Source organism: Mauremys mutica, chromosome 2 (genome assembly GCF_020497125.1).
Source record: "Mauremys mutica isolate MM-2020 ecotype Southern chromosome 2, ASM2049712v1, whole genome shotgun sequence".
Lineage (NCBI taxonomy): Eukaryota > Metazoa > Chordata > Testudines > Geoemydidae > Mauremys > Mauremys mutica.
In genome coordinates, this window is record NC_059073.1 from 297,035,506 (window position 1) to 297,053,835 (window position 18,330).

At 44.4% G+C, this 18,330-nt stretch overlaps 1 protein-coding gene across 11 annotated transcripts in view; it reads left to right on the top strand.

The window, feature by feature from the left end:
- SMARCD3 (SWI/SNF related, matrix associated, actin dependent regulator of chromatin, subfamily d, member 3) overlaps positions 1 to 18,330 on the top strand; it is a 197,454-nt gene that overhangs the window by 112,172 nt on the left and 66,952 nt on the right. For all 11 annotated transcript variants that reach the window (XM_045005229.1, XM_045005238.1, XM_045005228.1 and 8 more), the window contains one exon: positions 1,395 to 1,517. In XM_045005229.1, the coding sequence (XP_044861164.1) occupies positions 1,395 to 1,517 (123 nt within the window). The remainder of the gene's footprint in view (positions 1 to 1,394; positions 1,518 to 18,330) is intronic.

Genomic DNA, 18,330 nt, shown 5'->3' on the forward strand with positions numbered 1-18,330 from the left:
GGAATTGTTTGAAACCCATTTCCTCTTTGGGCTTGTCTGCATATGGAGTTGTTTCTGAATAATTGTTCCTAATTAACTCCATGTCTGGACACACTTATTGAAGAATAAGAGTGCCTTGTTCCTGTTTAACTGTGCCTGACCAGTTGGGTTAAACTAATCAGGAACAACTCCAGGTGTAGACAAGTCTTAAAACGCTACCTGCCTCACAATTATCCACAAATCAGGTATTGCCAGGAGTAGATAGTCTGTGACCAATCTCCAAGCTCTAAGAGTATTTCTACACTGGGAAAATACATCACATTAGAAAATGTGCTGACTAATGTGATGTTAAACACAACTTAACATCTAGTATAGGAAGGGCTAGTCAAGTTTAAAAACATATTCGCTGGTCATGGTTAATCATAGGGTCCAGTGAACAAATTTTAAAACGTATCAGAGGGGTAGCCATGTTAGTCTGGATCTGTAAAAGCAGCAAAGAGTCCTGTGGCACCTTATAGACTAACAGATATATTGGAGCATGAGCTTTTGTGGGTGAATATCCACTTCGTCGTATTCACCCACGAAAGCTCATGCTCCAATACGTCTGTTAGTCTATAAGGTGCCACAGGACTCTTTGCAAATTTTAAAACATGACTCTTCCTTGTCTATACTAGGTGCTAAGTCATGTTTAACAGCATGTTAGCTTACACATTTTCTGATGATGCATTTTCCCAGTGTAGAACATATCCCAGGAGGCAAATCATTGCCTGTGCAGTAGCATGGAACGGGGACCATATGCAGGCAGAGAGTGGGGAACTGCTACAAGGGTTCTGCTGAAGGACATGTGGAACCAGTTCCAGTCATCGGCTCTGCAGCCTAAGGGGAGGATCACTGCCAAGCATCCAGCTCACTTGTTCAAATCTCTCTCTCTTTTCCTGTTTCCCTCTTTCCTGTCTCCCTCTCTTCATGCCCTACTCCTTGTCAGCTCCTCTTAGAGCTTTTCTAGACTAGGAAAAGGGATGTTTTAAAAAATGTGTTAGCTAGTATAGCTAGCCGTAGTATAGGCAGGGCTAGTTGCATGTTAACACTTGTTAGCTGGTCATATTGAAGCCTCTGGGGGAGCCTAGGCTTCATCTCAGCCAGCTAACATGTTAACATACAACTTGGTGTATACTAAGGTTTTAAAAAGTGTAAGGTTTAAAAACACAGTTGTTTTTAAAAATGCTTTTCTTCTAGTGTAGCGAGACCCTAGTTTAAACAAAGACAAATCTAAAATGGTTTGTATTGCCTAGAGGCAATCACTTCTGCTAAGCAAACCCTCTCTCTAAGGTCTGGACAGATATAAGTATTACTGTTCCTGGAATATGATGAATTCCTTGCCTCCAGTGTTTGGATATTCCCTGCTTCCTCCTCAGATCCGGGAGTTGGTTCCTGAGTCCCAAGCCTACATGGACCTGTTAGCCTTTGAACGCAAACTGGACCAGACCATTATGAGGAAGCGGGTGGACATTCAGGAAGCCCTGAAGAGACCGATGAAGGTATGACATGGGAAATGGTACAATTGGCTGAATCAGGAAAAACATCCTCAGTGTGATGTACTGGGCTGTGGAGCCATCTCACTGGAGAACTAGTGGAAGCTCCACTGATAGAGTAGGATGACCAAGGCACTTAAGAATGCATGGTGGGGAAACACCCTTCCTTGGAGGAGGACATACTGACTGACTCAGTTCAGTAGCTCTCGCCCATCTCTGATTTATGAGAGTCTTTACTATAGGAAATAACCCTCTCTTTCATTTACAAATATTATTCTTTGAGGTTTTTAAGAAAAAAAAGAAGAGGAAATGGAGATAAGACAGTAGAGGTGCTACCCTAGATACACATTAAATATACTGTTAAGAGTTCAGTTTAAGATTGGAGAAAATAGGAAATAAAATAATGAAAAATGTTAGTCAGAAAATAAATAATCTTGTGGGCCCTGATCCTGCAAAAACTTGAACACATACTTAGTTCCACATTGGACTACTCATGTGAGCAAAGTTAAGCATGTGGAAAATTGTTTGCAGGATCAGACCCAAAGATAAGACCGTTCTTCTCCAAATCCTCAGGGACTGCTCTTGTGTTATGCGTTATTTTTTCCTGCATTTGCCAGGTCACTCTGTTCACTATATAATTCTGCAATGCTTAATTTGCTTGTTGATTTCCAGCTCCATAGGGTACTTCTTTTGTCCACTTCAGCTGCTGTTTGCCCATAAATTCCAAATCTCTTAGTATGAAGATTCTTACATCTATAGGTCTGTCATGATGTAAAATAATTATTATTATCTGCATTATAATATGTCCAGAGGCCCAGCTGAGGTCAATGCTAGGCACTGTGTAGACACATTATACATTTTTTTATATAATTTAAATACTTGAGGCAGATAAAAGGTGGGTAGAAGGAAGTACTATTATTCTTATTTTAAAAATGGGAAATGAGACAGAGATTAAATGACTAAGGCCTGGTCTACTCCTAAATCTTAGGTCAACCTAGCTACGTTGCTCAGGGCTATGAAAAAAATCAACCCCCTGTGAAATGTAGTTAGGTCAGTCTGATCCCCACTGTAGATGCATTTAGGTCAACAGAAGAATTCTGTCTCGGAGAGGTGAATTACCTATGGGGATGGAAACCCCCTTCCAACAATGTAAGATGCATCTGTGTCACTGTAGTCTAGACATACCCTTGCACAGAGTCACACAAGAAATCTGTGGCAAAGCCAAGAATTGAGCCTAGTTCTCCTGAAACTGAGTCCACTGGCTTAACCACAGGCCCACCCTTCCTCACATCATCCATGAAACATTTAGCAATGTTGACAATTAATGTGAAGCCCAGTGATGAGAGTTTAACACCTCTCATTGCTGCTGTTTCAGGCTCTTTGCAGATTTAGGAAGGCAACATTTTAGTGGTTTACAAGTTTATAGGCAGTAAGTTTTTAAGATTCTTTGCACATAGTGGGCTAAATTGTCAGTTAGTGTAAATTAGCATAGCTTCATTGACATCAATGAAGCTATGCCATTTTACACCACAATAGGACCCATTTTAAAAAAATAAAAGTATAGATTCTCTTTGACAAATATGCAATAAAGGGTGGATTTTGTGGCAAATTTCTCAACCATGAAACTGAGCAATATTGAAAGCTTTCTAGCAGAACTTTATAGGATCTGGATTGGGAAAGTACATAAAAACTAGAACTTTGAGGTTTCAGGAAACATTCTGTTAATCCCTGTTTGCTCATGTAGTTGCAGTTAGATTTCATTTCAAAAGAATCATCAAACAGACTTTTCTAATTTGCCTCCAAACTCATGAATGATTGCTCAAATGCAGCAGTCATGAAATTCAAAATCTGTCAAAATAAAACTGAGGGTATGGCTACACTTGCAGCTGTACAGCGCTGTTAATTAAACCTGTCTTCGTACAGCTGAGTAGGGAAAGCGCTGCAGTCTGTCCACACTGACAGCTGCCAGCGCACTGTCATGGCCACATTTGAGGCACTTGCAGCGGCATTGGGAGCGGTGCATTATGGGCAGCTATCCCAGAGAGCACCTCTTCCCATTCTGGTGCTGTGAATTGTGGGAAGGGGGCGGGGGTGCGGGGCATTCTGGATCCTGTCCCAACACCCCGTGATGCATGGTTTCGCATCCCAGCAATCCCTGTGTTTCTGTCCACATTTGGCGCCCTCTTTTAATGGTTTCTGTGCAGCGCGATGTGTGTTCCGTTATGGTCTGCGGGAAATGGAGCCCGAACTGCTGAGGAGTATGCTGACGAGTCTCGCCAGCACATCGCGTTTGGCAGTTGAGCTATTCCTTAAGATCCAAAGTGACAGTGAAGAGTCTGACGATGATATCGAGTCGCGTAACACATACAACATGAAATTGCTTGTCTCATTCACGGACATGCTCAGCACCGTGGAACGCCGCTTTTGGGCTCGGGAAACAAGCACTGAGTGGTGGGATCACATCGTCATGCAAGTCTGGGATGACGGGCAGTGGCTGCAGAACTTTCGGATGAGAAAAGCCACTTTCATGGGACTGTGTGAGGAGCTCGCCCCCATCCTGCGGCGCAAGGACACGAGATTGAGAGCTGCCCTGCCGGTGGAGAAGCGTGTGGCTATTGCAATCTGGAAGCTGGCAACTCCAGACAGCTGCCGATCGGTTGTGAACCAGTTTGGAGTGGGAAAGTCGACCGTTGGAATTGTGTTGATGCAAGTTTGCAGGGCCATTAATCGCATCCTGCTAAGAAGAACTGCAACTCTGGGGAATGTGCAGGACATTGTGGATGGCTTTGCACAAATGGGTTTCCCTAACTGTGGAGGGGCGATAGATGGGACGCATATTCCTATTCTGGCACCACCCCACCTAGCATCCGAGTACGTTAATCGGAAGGGGTATTTCTCTATGGTTCTCCAGGCGCTTGTGGATCACCGTGGGCATTTCATTGACATTAACACAGGCTGGCCCAGAAAGGTGCATGATGCACGCATCTTTCGGAACACTGGCCTGTTCAGGAAGCTGCAGACCGGGACTTTTTTCCCAGAGTGGAAGATCACAGTAGGGGACGTCAAAATGCCCATTGTGATCCTTGGAGACCCCGCTTACCCGTTACTGCCTTGGCTCATGAAACCCTACACAGGGAGCCTTGACAGCAGCAAGGAATGGTTCAACTACAGACTGAGCTCGTGCCGAATGACTGTGGAGTGTGCTTTTGGCTGTTTAAAAGGCCGCTGGCGATCTCTGTATGGGAAGCTGGACTTGGGCGAAAACAGCATCCCCGCGGTTATATCCGCATGCTGTACCTTCCATAATATTTGTGAAGGGAAGGGTGAAAGATTCAGTCAGGCATGGACCTCCGAGGTTCAATGCCTGGAGGCTGAAGTTGCACAGCCAGAGAGCAGGGCTATTTAAAGGGGCCCAGCACAGGGCTGCAAGGATTAGCGATGCCTTGAGGGAGCAATTTGAGGCTGAAAACCAACAGTAATGTTTGGTGCCCTGCACGGGAGTGAAGTGCAGTGGTTACAATGTTAGTAGGAATCTGTGTTTGCTAAGCTGATTTGCAGTGCCTGTTTCTTTCCTGGGCTGAGGTATCTTTTACTTTATGCAATAATGAAGAATGTTTTCAAAGCCAAAAAATCCATTTATTGAAAAGAAAATTAATTTATTGAAAGAAACACAACTGTTTGGGAATCAGAAAGGGCAAGGAGGTGGGGTGGGGAATGGTACAATCACAGATTTGTGTATGTTCTGTCTGGAGTGCTGTGCAATGAGTGCTGCACTTCAGGATGGCTATACTGCATGGTGTTGGGGGTTGAGTGCAGAGGGTAATGGTCGTAGTTCTCAGGGCTGGTTGGTGAAGATACAGGTGTTGGAGGCAGCTGGTGGCGGTAAGAACCTGGATGTTGGGGAAAGTGGGTTGGAGGTGACATGGGGGCACAAGGGAAAGAGTTTTGGGACAAGGGCTGCAGGGTGGGTGGGTGCGGTAGTGCTCCACCTGCATGGCTACGAGCGCCTGGATAGAGTCCGCTTGGCGCTCCAGGATGCTTATCAGCCGCTCTGTACTTTGCTTCTGGTGCACTGCGTTTTCCTTGCGGATCCTGCTTTCTCTCTCTCTCCACTCCTGCGCTTTTTGATTCTCTGTAAGAGATTAATGCATCACTTCGTGCAACATGTCATCTTTGCTTTTTCGTGGTCTCTTCCGGAGGTTCTGCAGTCTCTCAGCCAGTGATAACACGGACAGCTGAGATCTCAAGGTTGTATCTGTAAAGGCAAAATGCAACACTTAACAGAGGCAGCATTGTTTATACCAGACAGAGTAATGATTCCCCTGCACTTAAGGAGGGCACACACAGTCTACATAATAGCATAATTTTCCCATCCCAAAGAGAGCGCACATAACCCACGGGAGCCCCAAAATGGTGAGTAAGGGGGACTGATTGTTTCACAGCTTTACTGTCCTCTGGGTTTCTGTGCCTTGGGGAGAGCCAGTAGCTGCAGGGGGCACCTACACTGAACACTGTCCCAACATTTTCCGCAAGAGTTTATCCTGGAAGATATCTCGCTGCTGAGAGTGACCTGGGAAGCAAGGGAGGGTCTTCTACTGCAATGCGGCTTCCGCCCTGGCCCATATGCAGCTTGCCTGTGTGCAGCAATGGTCCCCCTGCCCCTTGCGGCACAGTGGCGCGGACACGTTAGCCTGACTGGGACATGGACCACGGTGGCTCTCCCAATAAACCTGCACAAGCGCATTACCCACTTGCTGGATGAGACTTGCAAAGAGATTACCGAGGCCGATTACTGCAATCTGATAGACCACATCAATGCGCTATTCCACATCTAGGGATGCATGCATGCAGCCCTAACCCTCCTCTCCCGAAAAATTTCCTTCCTGAAAATAAAAGCTGCTTACCGGGAACCTGCTCTTCTGTTTGTCCTCGAGCAAGTACCGGCTGCTTCGACTGGCTGCCTTCCTCCTGGCTTGAGAAGAGCTCCTGACTGCATGCCTCCAGGGATTCCAGGGTGTCTCCCCCCGCCCCAGCACCCTCACTCCCGCTTTTCTCCTCCTCCTCCTCCTCCCCCTGCTCTGAAGTGTCCATGGTGGTGCTCGGAGTGGAGGTGGGGTCACCCCCAAGTATCGCGTCCAGCTCTTTGTAGAAATGGCAGGTCGTGGGGGCAGCGCCGGAGCAGCAGTTTGCCTCGCAGGCTTTGAGGTAGGCATTCCACAGTTCCTTCACTTTAATCCTGCACTGCAGTGCGTCCCGGTCATGGCCCCTTTCCATCATGGCCCTTGATATCTGCCCGAAGGTATCGTAATTCCTACGGCTGGAGCGCAGCTGGGACTGGACAGCTTCCTCCCCCAAAACACTGATGAGGTCCAGCAACTTGCCATTTCTCCATGCTGGGCCTCGTTTGGCGCGTGGAGGCATGGTCACCTGGAAAGATTCACTGATAGCACTCCACACCTGGCTGAGCAAACAGGAAGGGGATTTTTAAAATTCCCGGGGAATTTAAAGTGTGGGTCTGACAGTTGTTCACCTGAGGCCAGGGCAGTAGAGTTCGAACTGATGAGCAGAGTTGCTAGAACAGGCATTGTGGGATACTGCCGAATACTTCTGGAGGCCAATCAGAGTGCATTGGGCGGCCACACTGGTGCAGCAGTGCAGCAGCAGCAGCGCAATACTCTTTATTCCTCTCGGGGAGGTGGATTACAAGCCGCGCTGTAACCGCGGAGATATAGAGCTGTTCGTGCCTTGCCAATGTGGACAGGGAGTGAGTTACAGCGCTGTTGGTGGCTTTATTGCGCTGTAACTCTCAAGTGTAGCCAAGGCCTGAGATCAGGCAATTTTTGCTTGGTTTGGAGTATTCTTATTTATTTACATTATTGCTGGAGCACTGGCAAGAGCTATATTGAAGGGTGCCCCAGCATTTCTATCCTAAATACTGCTCCAAGTTACTTGTAACCCTGAAATATTCACTGTAGGAGCTGCCATTTTCCAGATCTTGTCTGCCTGAAGGTGAATTATTTAGAAGTTTTAAGGAAAATGGTTCAACGATTTTTGAATGAGTGGAGACTGGAAAACATACATTTACTCCATTAAAAATGCTTTGGCCTTTGTGAGCAGCTGTAGTGCTGAAAAAAATGGCATCTATGGGGGTAGCTCAAATGGCAGGGGCAAGGCCTTGGGTTGGGGGTCGGGGAATGCAAGCACTGAGCCACCTGCCAGTTCACTCTACTGCTGGCAGCAACCCCAATCAGCTGTTGCCTTCTCCGGCCCTTATCCTGCCTCCTGTCATCTCTTTTTCTATCTCTTGCTCTCTCTGCATTAGTGCATTGCTATACCATGTCCATCACCATGGTGTCAACAGTGCCTCATCTTGCAGGCCAACATTCATGGAAGGCCACCTCTGTTTTAGTTCTTTTGTAAACAACCAGTATAGCTGTCACAGTGCCTTGGGCCTCCGGGTGCATGTGTGCATTCTAGCATGCCTATAATAGCCAGGGCTGGATTTCCAGTTAGGCACAGAAGGCATGTGTCTAGGGGAACTGTACCTCTCTAAAACTGCGTGCAACAGGAAGGTCAGCTGTAGGCGGTTGACGGTTGTTATTTTTTTAAGACTTGCTAGCTAGTAAGTCTGCTGCTGCGAAAAGTAATATTTGTATGTTTGTTAATATCACTTTTTTCACAGCAGACTTCCTCAGCCCTGGCAAGCCAGAGGACAAATTAAGCCCTGGATGAGGAGGTGGGTAGGGAGACAATGGGGGCCAGGGATGATGGGGGGATAGATGGGGTTGGGGCTGGGGAGGCAGCAGAGGTCAGGGCAATGCGGGATGGTGGTGAGCCAAGGGCCGGCATCCAGGGCCAGAGCCCGCCACCCCAGGGCTGAAGCCTGACCCTCACTGCCCCTGGGAAGGTGGGGAACTCACTGGCTGCCTGCTCCTCTGGCATTTGTGGCTCTAGAGGGGGCAGGGCCCACTGCTTTGCCCCCCTCCAGTCATTGTCCAGGAGGCTGTGGCCACAAGGAAAGCCCCTGATGGCCACATTTGAGAACCACTGTGCTAGAAGTCTAAATACTAAGGTGGGTGAGCTAGAGGAGTGCCTGGCATTAAATGAGGATATTGATGTAATAGGAATTGCAGGAACTTGATGGAATAAGGATAATTGATGGGACATGGTAATACAAGGGTACAAAATATATAGGAATGACTGAATAGATTATGCTGGTCGGGGAGTGGCATTATGTGTGGAAAAAAATATAGACTCAAAGTAAAAATATTAAATGAATCAAGCCATACCATAGAATCTGTATGGATAAAAATTCCATGCTTGAACAATAAAAGTATAGCAGTAGGAATATACCACCGACCATGTGACCTGGATGGTGATAGTGATTGTGAAATGCACAGGGACATTACAGAGGCTACAGAGGCAGAAAATCCAATAATAAATTGGTATTTCAACCTGTGTTCCCTGTAAGCTGTGAGCTTGGGCAGCCATGCAGGAGAGATTCAAATGCCAGGCAGCTGATTAGCAGAGCGCGCACAGCTAGCACCGTGTGTTCAGGTGCCCCTCCCCCCCACATTGCTCCATCCTGCAGCTGCTCCCGGGATCCTCCTGCTGGCTATGCAGAGCGGGGTGTGTGCAGGGGGTAGGGTGCTGATGTCAGGGTGACCCCCTCCCCCCATCCTTGTACCCCATCTCCCCAGAGCAGGGAAGAAGGGACAGCCTGGCTCAGGAGGACTTGAAGCTGCAGTCTGAATGGTGAGTGGCTGAGTGCCTGTCTTAAAGAGACAGTGCACTCTTTCTGAGATTTCCCCAACAGCCAGCTCACACAGTCTCTGTCTCTCTCACTCTCACACACACACTCTCTCTCTCTCTCTCTTCCCTTCCCCTTATAAATAAAATAAATAATTGGAGATATACCAATCTCCTAGAACTGGAAGGGACCTTGAAAAGTCATCAAGTCCAGCCCCCTGCCTTCACTAGCAGGACCAATTTTTGCCTCAGATCCCTAAGTGGCCTCCTCAAGGATTGAACTCACAACCCTGGGTTTAGCAGGCCAATGCTCAAACCACTGAGCTATCCCTCCCCCCTTGCCCATGTACCCCATCTCTGCAGAGCAGGGGAGGAGCGACAACAGGGTTCAGGACAGAGCAGGAGAGCGTTCAGTGAGTGTCTTAAAGAGACAGCGCACGGTTTTCCCCAGCAGCCAGCACACACACACACACTGTCTTTGTCACACAGACACACTGTCACACAGTCTCTTTCACACTCACCTCCCAACATGTACTTGTATTATTATTATTATTGTTACTTTTTGGTACTTCCTGCAATGCTCATATATTCTCTGTAATTTTATTCTTTCAAAGTGTATTATTTTAGTTTTTTGACTGGTCTATGCATTTCATAATTTTTATTTCTCTCTTACACTTACATTTAATTCTTTGAGTAGTGAGTTCTAAAATTCCTCACCTGTCTTGACTGGAGTAATTATCCCTATGGTAACTTTTAAAAAATATATATTATATCTAGGTTTTTTGTTTCTACTGGTGGCCCACATCCCCACATACTTCGGTGCACATAACAAAATTTATTCCGCACATGGATGGAAAAAATTAGAGGGAACATTGATTTCAACTGTTCTCATGTTGATTGGATATCTGTCACCTCTGGAAGGGATGCAGATATAAAATTTCTTGCACCATAAATGACTGCTTCTTGGACCACCTTGTCTTGAAACCCACAATGGGAGATGGAATTCCTGATCTAAGTGGAGTACAGGATCTGGTTCAAGAGATGAATATAGCTGAACCATTCAGTAATAGCGACTGTAATGTAATTAAATTTAACATCCTTGTAAGAGGAAAAATACCAAAGAGACCTACTCAGTAGAATTTAACTTAAAAAAAGACAACTACACAAAAATGAGGAAGCTAGTTAAACAGAAATTAAAAGGAACAGTCACAAGGGTGAAATGCCTACAAACTGCATGGATATTCCTTTCAAAATGCCATAATACAGGCTCAAACTAAATGTATACCCCCCAAAAAGAACACCAATAAGAGGACCAAAAAATGCCACCAAGGCTAAACAAGAGAGTAAAAGAGGCAGTTAGAGGAAAAAAGGCATCGTTTAAAAAGTGGATGGCAAATCCTACTGGGGGAAATATAAAGGAGATGAACTGCTGACAAGTCAAGTGTAAAAGTATAATAAGGCAGGCCAAGAAAGAATTTGAAGAGAAACTAATTACACAGAAACTAACAATTTTTTTAAGTACATCAGAATTAGGAAGCCTGCCAAACAGGCAGTGGCTCCACTGGACAATTAAGGTGTTAAAGGAACACTGAAGGAAAACAAGGTTTTTGCACAGAACTGAATGAATTCTCTGTACCTGTCTTCACTGCAGAGGATATGGGGGAGATCCTCACACTCAAGCCATTCTTTTTAAGTGACAAGTATGAGGAACTGTCCCAGGTTGAGGTGTCAGTAGAGGAGGTTTTGGAACAAATCAATAAATTAAACTGTGATAAATCACCAGGACCAGATGGTATTTATGCAAGTGTTGTGAAGGTACTCAAATATGAAATTACAGAATTAGTAACTATGGTATGTAACCTATTGCTTAAATCAGCCTCTGTACCAGATAGCTAGGGGGTAGCTAATGCAACACTGATTTTTAAAAAAGGCTCCAGAAGCGATCCTGGGAATTATGGGTCAATCAGCCTAACTTCAGTACCAGGCAAAGTGCTGAAACTATAATAAAGAACAGAATTATCAGACACATAAATGAACACAATATGTTGAGGAAAAGTCAACATGGCTTTTGAAAAGGAAATCATGGCTCACCAATCTGTTAGAATTCTTTGAGGATGCCAACCAGCATTTGGACAAAAGTGATAGAGTGGATATAGTGTACTTGGACTTTCAAAAAGTCTTTAACAGGTCCCACACCAAAGCCTCTTAAGTAAAGTAAGCAGTCATGGGATAAGAGGGAAGGTCCTCTTATGGATCAGTAACTGGTTAAAGGTAGGAAACAAAGGGTAGGAATAAATGGTCAGTCTTCACAATGGAGAGAGGAAAATAGCGGAGGTCCTCCAAGGATTCATAAATTATCTGGAAAGAGGGATAAACAGTGAGGTGGCAGAATTTACAGATGATACAAAATTATTCAAGATTGTTAAGGCCAAAGCTGACTGCAAAGAGTTACAACTGGATCTCACTAAACTGGGTGACTAAACTGGCAGATGAAATTCGATGTTGATAAATGCCAAGTAATGCACATTGGAAAACATAATCCCAACAATACATACAAAACGATGGGGTCTAAATTAGCTGTTACCACTAAAGAAAAGATCTTGGAGTCATCATGGATAATTCCCTGAAAACATCCACTGAATGTGCAGCAGCAGTCAAAAAAGCGAACAGAATGTTAGGAACCATTAGGAAAGGGATAGAAATAAGACAGAAAATATCATGATGCCACTATATAAATCCATGGTACGCCCACACCTTGAATACTGTGTGCGGTTCTGGTTGCCTTATCTCAAAAAAGATGTATTAGAATGGGAAAAAGTGCTGAGAAGGGCAACAAAAATTATTAGGGGTCTGGGACAGCTTCCATATGAGGAGAAATGAAAAAGACTGAGACTGTTCAGTTTAGAAATGAGATGACTAAGGGGGGATATAAGAGAGGTCTATAAAATCATGAATGGTGTGGAGAAAGTGAATAGGGAATGTTATTAACCCCTTCACCTAACACAGGAGCTAGATGTCACCTGATAAAATTAATAAACAGCAGACTTAAAATGAACAAAAGGAGTACAATGCACAGTCAAGCTGTGGAACTTGTTGTTATGGGATATTGTGAAGGCCAAAAATATAACTGGGTTCAAAAAAGCATTAGGTGAGTTCATTGTCATAAACAGATAGTTAAGGGTTAAGGTCTCTTTTACCTGTAAAGGGTTAACATGCAGTACCTGATGACCACCTGACCAGAGGACCAATCAGGGACAAGATAATTTCAAATCAGTCATGTCTCCAAGTTCTCCTGGAGTAGTTCCTACTATTCAATAGTGAGTATTAATTAGAAAGGCGGATTAGTCTTATAATTTGATTTCTACATTTGCAATTGTGTGTTTGCTGAAGGAAATTCTTTATTCCTGTTTGCTGTTACTTTGCTTTTACTGAGAAAGAAAGGAGGGGGGGAATTCTCTCCAGAGATTGATAAGTTTAGACCCTGTATTTTTGCATCTTGGTTACAGAGACAGTTACTTTCTTTTTAGTCTTTAATAAATCTTTTCTGTAAAGGACTTGGTTGATCTTTCCTTGGGTGGATTCTCAGGGAAAGGGGAGGAGGGAAGCATCCCTCTGTAGTTGGATTCTGGTATCTCTCCTAGGAAAAGGGAGGGGGAAGGAAGCAGGGGGGAATGGTTTATTTCTCCTAGGTGTAAGAACTCCATGGATTTGGGGCTCTTGGGATCCCCAAGGATTTTGGGGAAGGACTGTGTCCCAATACACGTACCTTATTGGGTGGTGGCAGCTTTTACCAGATCTAAACTAAAATTTAACTTTAGAAAAATCCATGCAGGTCCCCATCTTGTGAACCCAACAGCTCCAAGTGGGGGTGAGACCTATGACATTCATGGAGGATAGTTCCATCAATGGCTATTAGCCAAGATGGTCAGGAACACAACGCCAAACTCTGTGTGTCCTTAAACCTCCAACTGCAAGAAACTGGGATAGGACAACCGGTGAGGGATAACTTGAAATCACCCTGTTCTATTCTTTTCCTCTGAAGCATCAGGCACTGGCCACTGTCAAAAAACAGGTCTAACGATGCTGCCTCTGGCAGGACACAACTAAGAGTATCAATTCAGGACAAATTGCTTAGAGCAGGGCAGTCACAGCCCAAAAGCTGGAGTTCCTTTATTACTAAGGCACTACTAACTCCTGAGTTTCACTTACATCCAGAATCACCTCTGGCCCATCAGGTGGATTCCTACCTAATCCCCTTTTAGGCAAACTCCCCTCCTCTCCCTTGTCCCAGCACACAGGGCAGGTTACAGACAAATACTGGAAGAGTTGGGCAGCTTTTTTACCAGGCACATTGCCACTCCAAACAAACAAACTGCTGCTCTTCTCACTACACTGAGCTACTTCCAGCAAATCACAATTACCCTGGGACTTTTCAGCTTGGAAAAGAGGAGACTAAGGGGGGATATGATAGAGGTCTATAAAATCATGACTGCTGTGGAGAAAGTAAATAAGGAAGTATTATTTACTCCTTCTCATAACTAAATGCTAGGGGGTCACCAAATGAAATTAATAGGCAACAGGTTTAAAAGAAACAAAAGTAAGTATTTCTTCACACAGTGCACAGTCAACCCTAAAGTTCAGTCTTCTCTGGGCTTGAATAACCTAAATAACTTTATTTCATCTGCAGATTTTGCCACCTCTTTTCTTATTTTATTCCCAGATCATGAATATGTACAGTAACTCCTCACTTAAAGTCATCCCGGTTAACGTTGTTTTGTTGTTACATTGCTGATCAATTAGAGAACATGCTCATTTAAAGTTGTGCAATGTTCCTTCTCACATCATTTGGCAGCCGTTTGCTTTGTCCATTGCTTGCAGGAAGAGCAGCCCCTTGGAGCTAGCTGTTGGGTGCTTGGAACCAGGGTGGCCCGGCAGCCCCACATCAGCTCCCCACTCCCCAAAATTCCCTGTGTGGCAGCTGCCCAGCAGGCTATCAGTTGCCGGACAGTTCAGCTGTCCCTCCCCCACTGCCATGTGCTGCTCCTGCCCCTGCCCTGGAGCCTCCTGCTTGCTGGGCGGGGGGAAGAGGGGTGCTAATGTCAGGGTGTCCCCCTTCCCCCTACTCCTGCCCCCCGCTTACCCCATCTCCATAGAGCGGGTGGGGGGACACGACAGGGCTCAGGATGGAGGGAGCTTGCTGGCAGCAGCTGCTGTCTCAACTTGCTGATCTACTTAAAAAGGCAGTGTACTTAGAGTGGGGTCAGCGTACTTAAAGGGTCAATGCACATCTCTCTCTCTCTCTCATACACGGTGTGTGTCTCTGTCTGCCATGCTGTCTCCCCTCCCTCCATTCATGCTGCCTTGTAGAGTGTGAGGCTACATTAACAACAGTGGGTTAACCCTTGAGGGCTCAGCCGATTGCTAATTCATCATTTGGCAGTAAGGCATTCCTTGGGAAATATCCCACCCTCTCACTTCACCACCTCAACGAAGCTTCACAATCATCATCGCTGTGTACTAGTATTAAATTGTTTGTTTAAAATGTAAACTCTCTCTGTGTGTATGTATGTATGTGTGTGTATATGTATATAATATAGTATTTTGTCTGGTGAAAAAAAATTCCCTGGAACCTAACCCCCCCCCCCCCATTTATATTAATTCTTATGGGGAAATTGGATTTGCTTAACAGCGTTTCACTTAAAGTTGCATTTTTCAGGAACATAAATACAACGTTAAGCAAGAAGTTGTTGTATATTAAACAATACCAATCCAGATCTGAAACCTTGTGCACCCACCTTTAACCTTTTGCCTTGATGAAAATTGACCAGTTATTCATAGTCTCTGGTTTTTGTCTCTTTGCAGTTTCCAATCCACCCCCTGTCTCCTAAATTTCTTTAGTAACTTCTTGTGAGGCTAACAAATTCATGTGATTTAAACATTTATTCCACATCATACCAACTTATAGTTTGTTTGCCTGTCAGCCTCTCTATATGTAGATACAAAAGCATAGATTTTTATCTACTCTGTCTTTTGAGGACAAGATTTACCCTACACTTAGGAGCATGACATAAAAAAACTAGAACAATATAAAATTAACATGGTACATGTTACATCAATTAAAAACTGGCTAACTGGTAGGTCTCAAAATATAATTGTAAATCGGAAGTCGTCATTGACTGGCTGTGTTTCTAGAGGAGTCCTTCAGGGATTGGTTCTTGGCCCTATGTTGTTTAACTTTTTTATCAGTGAGCTAGAAGAAAACATAAAATCGTCACTGGTAAGGTTTGCAGATGACAGAAAAATTGAGGGAGTGGTAAATAATGAAGAGGAGAGGTCTCCAATACAGAGTGATCTGGATTACTTGGTAAGCTGGGTACAAGCAAACAGTTTGTATTTTAATATGGCTAAATGCAAATGTATACCTCTAGGAATAAAGAATGTAGGCCATACTTAGAGTATGGGGGACTCTATTCTGGGAAGCAGTGACTCTGGAAAAGATTTGGGAGTCGTGGTGGACAATCAGCTGAACAAGCGCTCCCAAAGTGATGCTGTGGCCAAAAGAGCAAATACAGTCCTTGGCTGCATAAAACAAGGGAATCTTATGTAGAAGTAAAGAAGTTATTTTACCTCTGTATTTGCCATTGGTGCAACTGCTGCTGGAATATTGTGGCCCATTCTGGTGTCCACAATTCAAGAAGGAGGTTGTTAAATTGGAGAGGGTTCAGACAAGAGCCATGAGAATGATAAAGAATTAGAAAACACGCCTTATAGTGACAGACTCAAGAAAATCAATTTCTTTAGCTTAACAAGACAAGGTTAAGGGTGACTTAACTACAGGCTATAAGTACATGCATGGGGAACAAATATTAGATCTTGGGCTCCACAATCTAGTAGAGAAAAGTCTAACACTTTCCAATGGCTGGAAGTTGAAGCTAGACAAATTCAGCCTGGCAATATTTTTAACAGTGAGTGTAATTAAACACTGGAACAATTTACTAATAGTCATGGTTGATTCTCTATCATTGACAATTTTAAATCAAAATTAGATGTTTTTCTAAATATATCTGCTCTAGGAATTATTTTTGGGAAGTTCTGTGGTCTGTGTTAAATAGGAGACAGACCTGATAATCACAGTGCCCTTTCTGGCCTTGGAATTTATGAGTCTATGAGCAGCATGGAGGTCTATATGTGACATATGTACATAGATCTGTACACAATGCTGTACATGAAACCTGCAGTCCGGCAGAGTTCTATGCCTTCAGCAGATTTTGGTTCATCCTCTGGTATCTGTTGTAACTTGAGTGAGATTCCCTAGCAGAGCTAGGGAAGCATCCAACAGAGATTGTAACCTTCAGCGAACTCGCTGGCAAGTTTGTAATTTATATTGGGCACCTCACAGAAGTTGCAGTCTCTTTTCAGACACTCCTGGGAGATGGTCACTTCAACAGGGGACCTCGTGCAAGTGCCAAAGTTAGGAATGTAAGCATTGTGAACTACAGTTAGTTTTTTAAACAGAGTTGGTTCATTTCCAGGAATGCTGCTTATTTAATCAAACTTATGAACTCCACTGGTTATTGTGAATCCGATGTCTGAAGAACTCAGAGATAGAAACAGCTACTGTTCATACTGTTGCAAGATCTGTTTTCCCCGTGTATATGTGAGACTCATGTTCTAGTATAGTCTGTTCCATTCTGCATAGGTTCTTATGCTGCTTTCATTACCATAGTATCTGAGAGCCTTCATCTGAGAGCCTTCTTTCCCTTTTTCATTCTCTCTCCAGGGGGAAAATTGAGAGTGCACTATAGTGTTTTGTTTTGGTAGGTTTTATTTTTTTTTAAATGTATGTGCTGCTATACGTGTATATTACTGAAAGGACTTGAAGTGGAAGATGATAGTTCTTAGTTCTATGGAGTTCAGTTCACCATCTTGAACCAGTCCTCAAGAAAGTTCTATCTCCTGAACATGATGAACATTACTCTTGTGGTGGGCAGTTCCAGTGTGCCTGAGGAACAGATATATTGATCTTGGTCTTCATCCTGGAGCTTTAAGTGATCTTTTCAATATCATGGGCCCAGGCTCCTGAGCACCTTTGTGATAAAGACCAAGACTGTGACTTGATATTCTGTGGGAAGCTAGGGTGCAGAGAGAATGAGTGTGATGTGCTTGGGGTGATCTGTGTTCCTGAGATATGCTGTTGCAATCAGTGCTAGCTGGCACTTCCTAATTGCGGATGGCGTCATGCCCAGGTATATTGCATTGCTGTAGTCCAGTCAGAAGGTGACAAGAGTGTCTATAACTGAGGCGAAGTCATCATCTGCCAGGATGAGATGGAGTCTCCTAATGAACCAGAGATGTAGAAAGCAAAGTTCACAGATGCTACTGCAAGGAATATAAAAGTGCACATGAGCTGTGAAATGAATTGGCCAACTGTGAGTGTGAACCATCAACCAAAGGAAACAGCACTATGGTTGCAAAGTGCGTATTTTGCTAATCAGCATTACCTTTGTCTTGCTGGGGTTTAGATTCAGCCAGATGTTCTTCATCTGAGAGCTGATTTGTCCAAGCTCTAGGCCGTCTTTGTAGTAAAGGTGTAGTCGTATGTGGTGAAGGATACGTAGAGCTGTATGTCATCCACATATTACAGCATTTGAATCATTGTTGTCTCACCAGGTTTCCTTTTGGCTTCATCTAGATGTTGAATAGGATCAGAGACAGAACTGGTCCCAACGGGACTCCATAAGTTGGGCATCTAGTTGCAAAGTTGCAGTTTTCCATAAGTGCCCTCTGCATGCGTTCATCCAGGAATGACTCAAATCATTTTAGCACATTCTCCTGGACCCCTGCCACCTCTTTGAGGCAGGACAACAGTATCTGACAGTATCGAATGCTGCAGAGAGAGCCAGTAAGAGGAGGATGACTGTCTGCCTTTACCTGTTGACAGCAGCATATCCTCTATCAGTGCTACTAATATGCTTTTTCTGTCCCATATCCTGGCCTGAATCCAGATTATGTCAGGTATAGGTTGCTGGCTTTGGTTAGATGAGTTCTAGACAGCCTTTGGCTAGCTTCT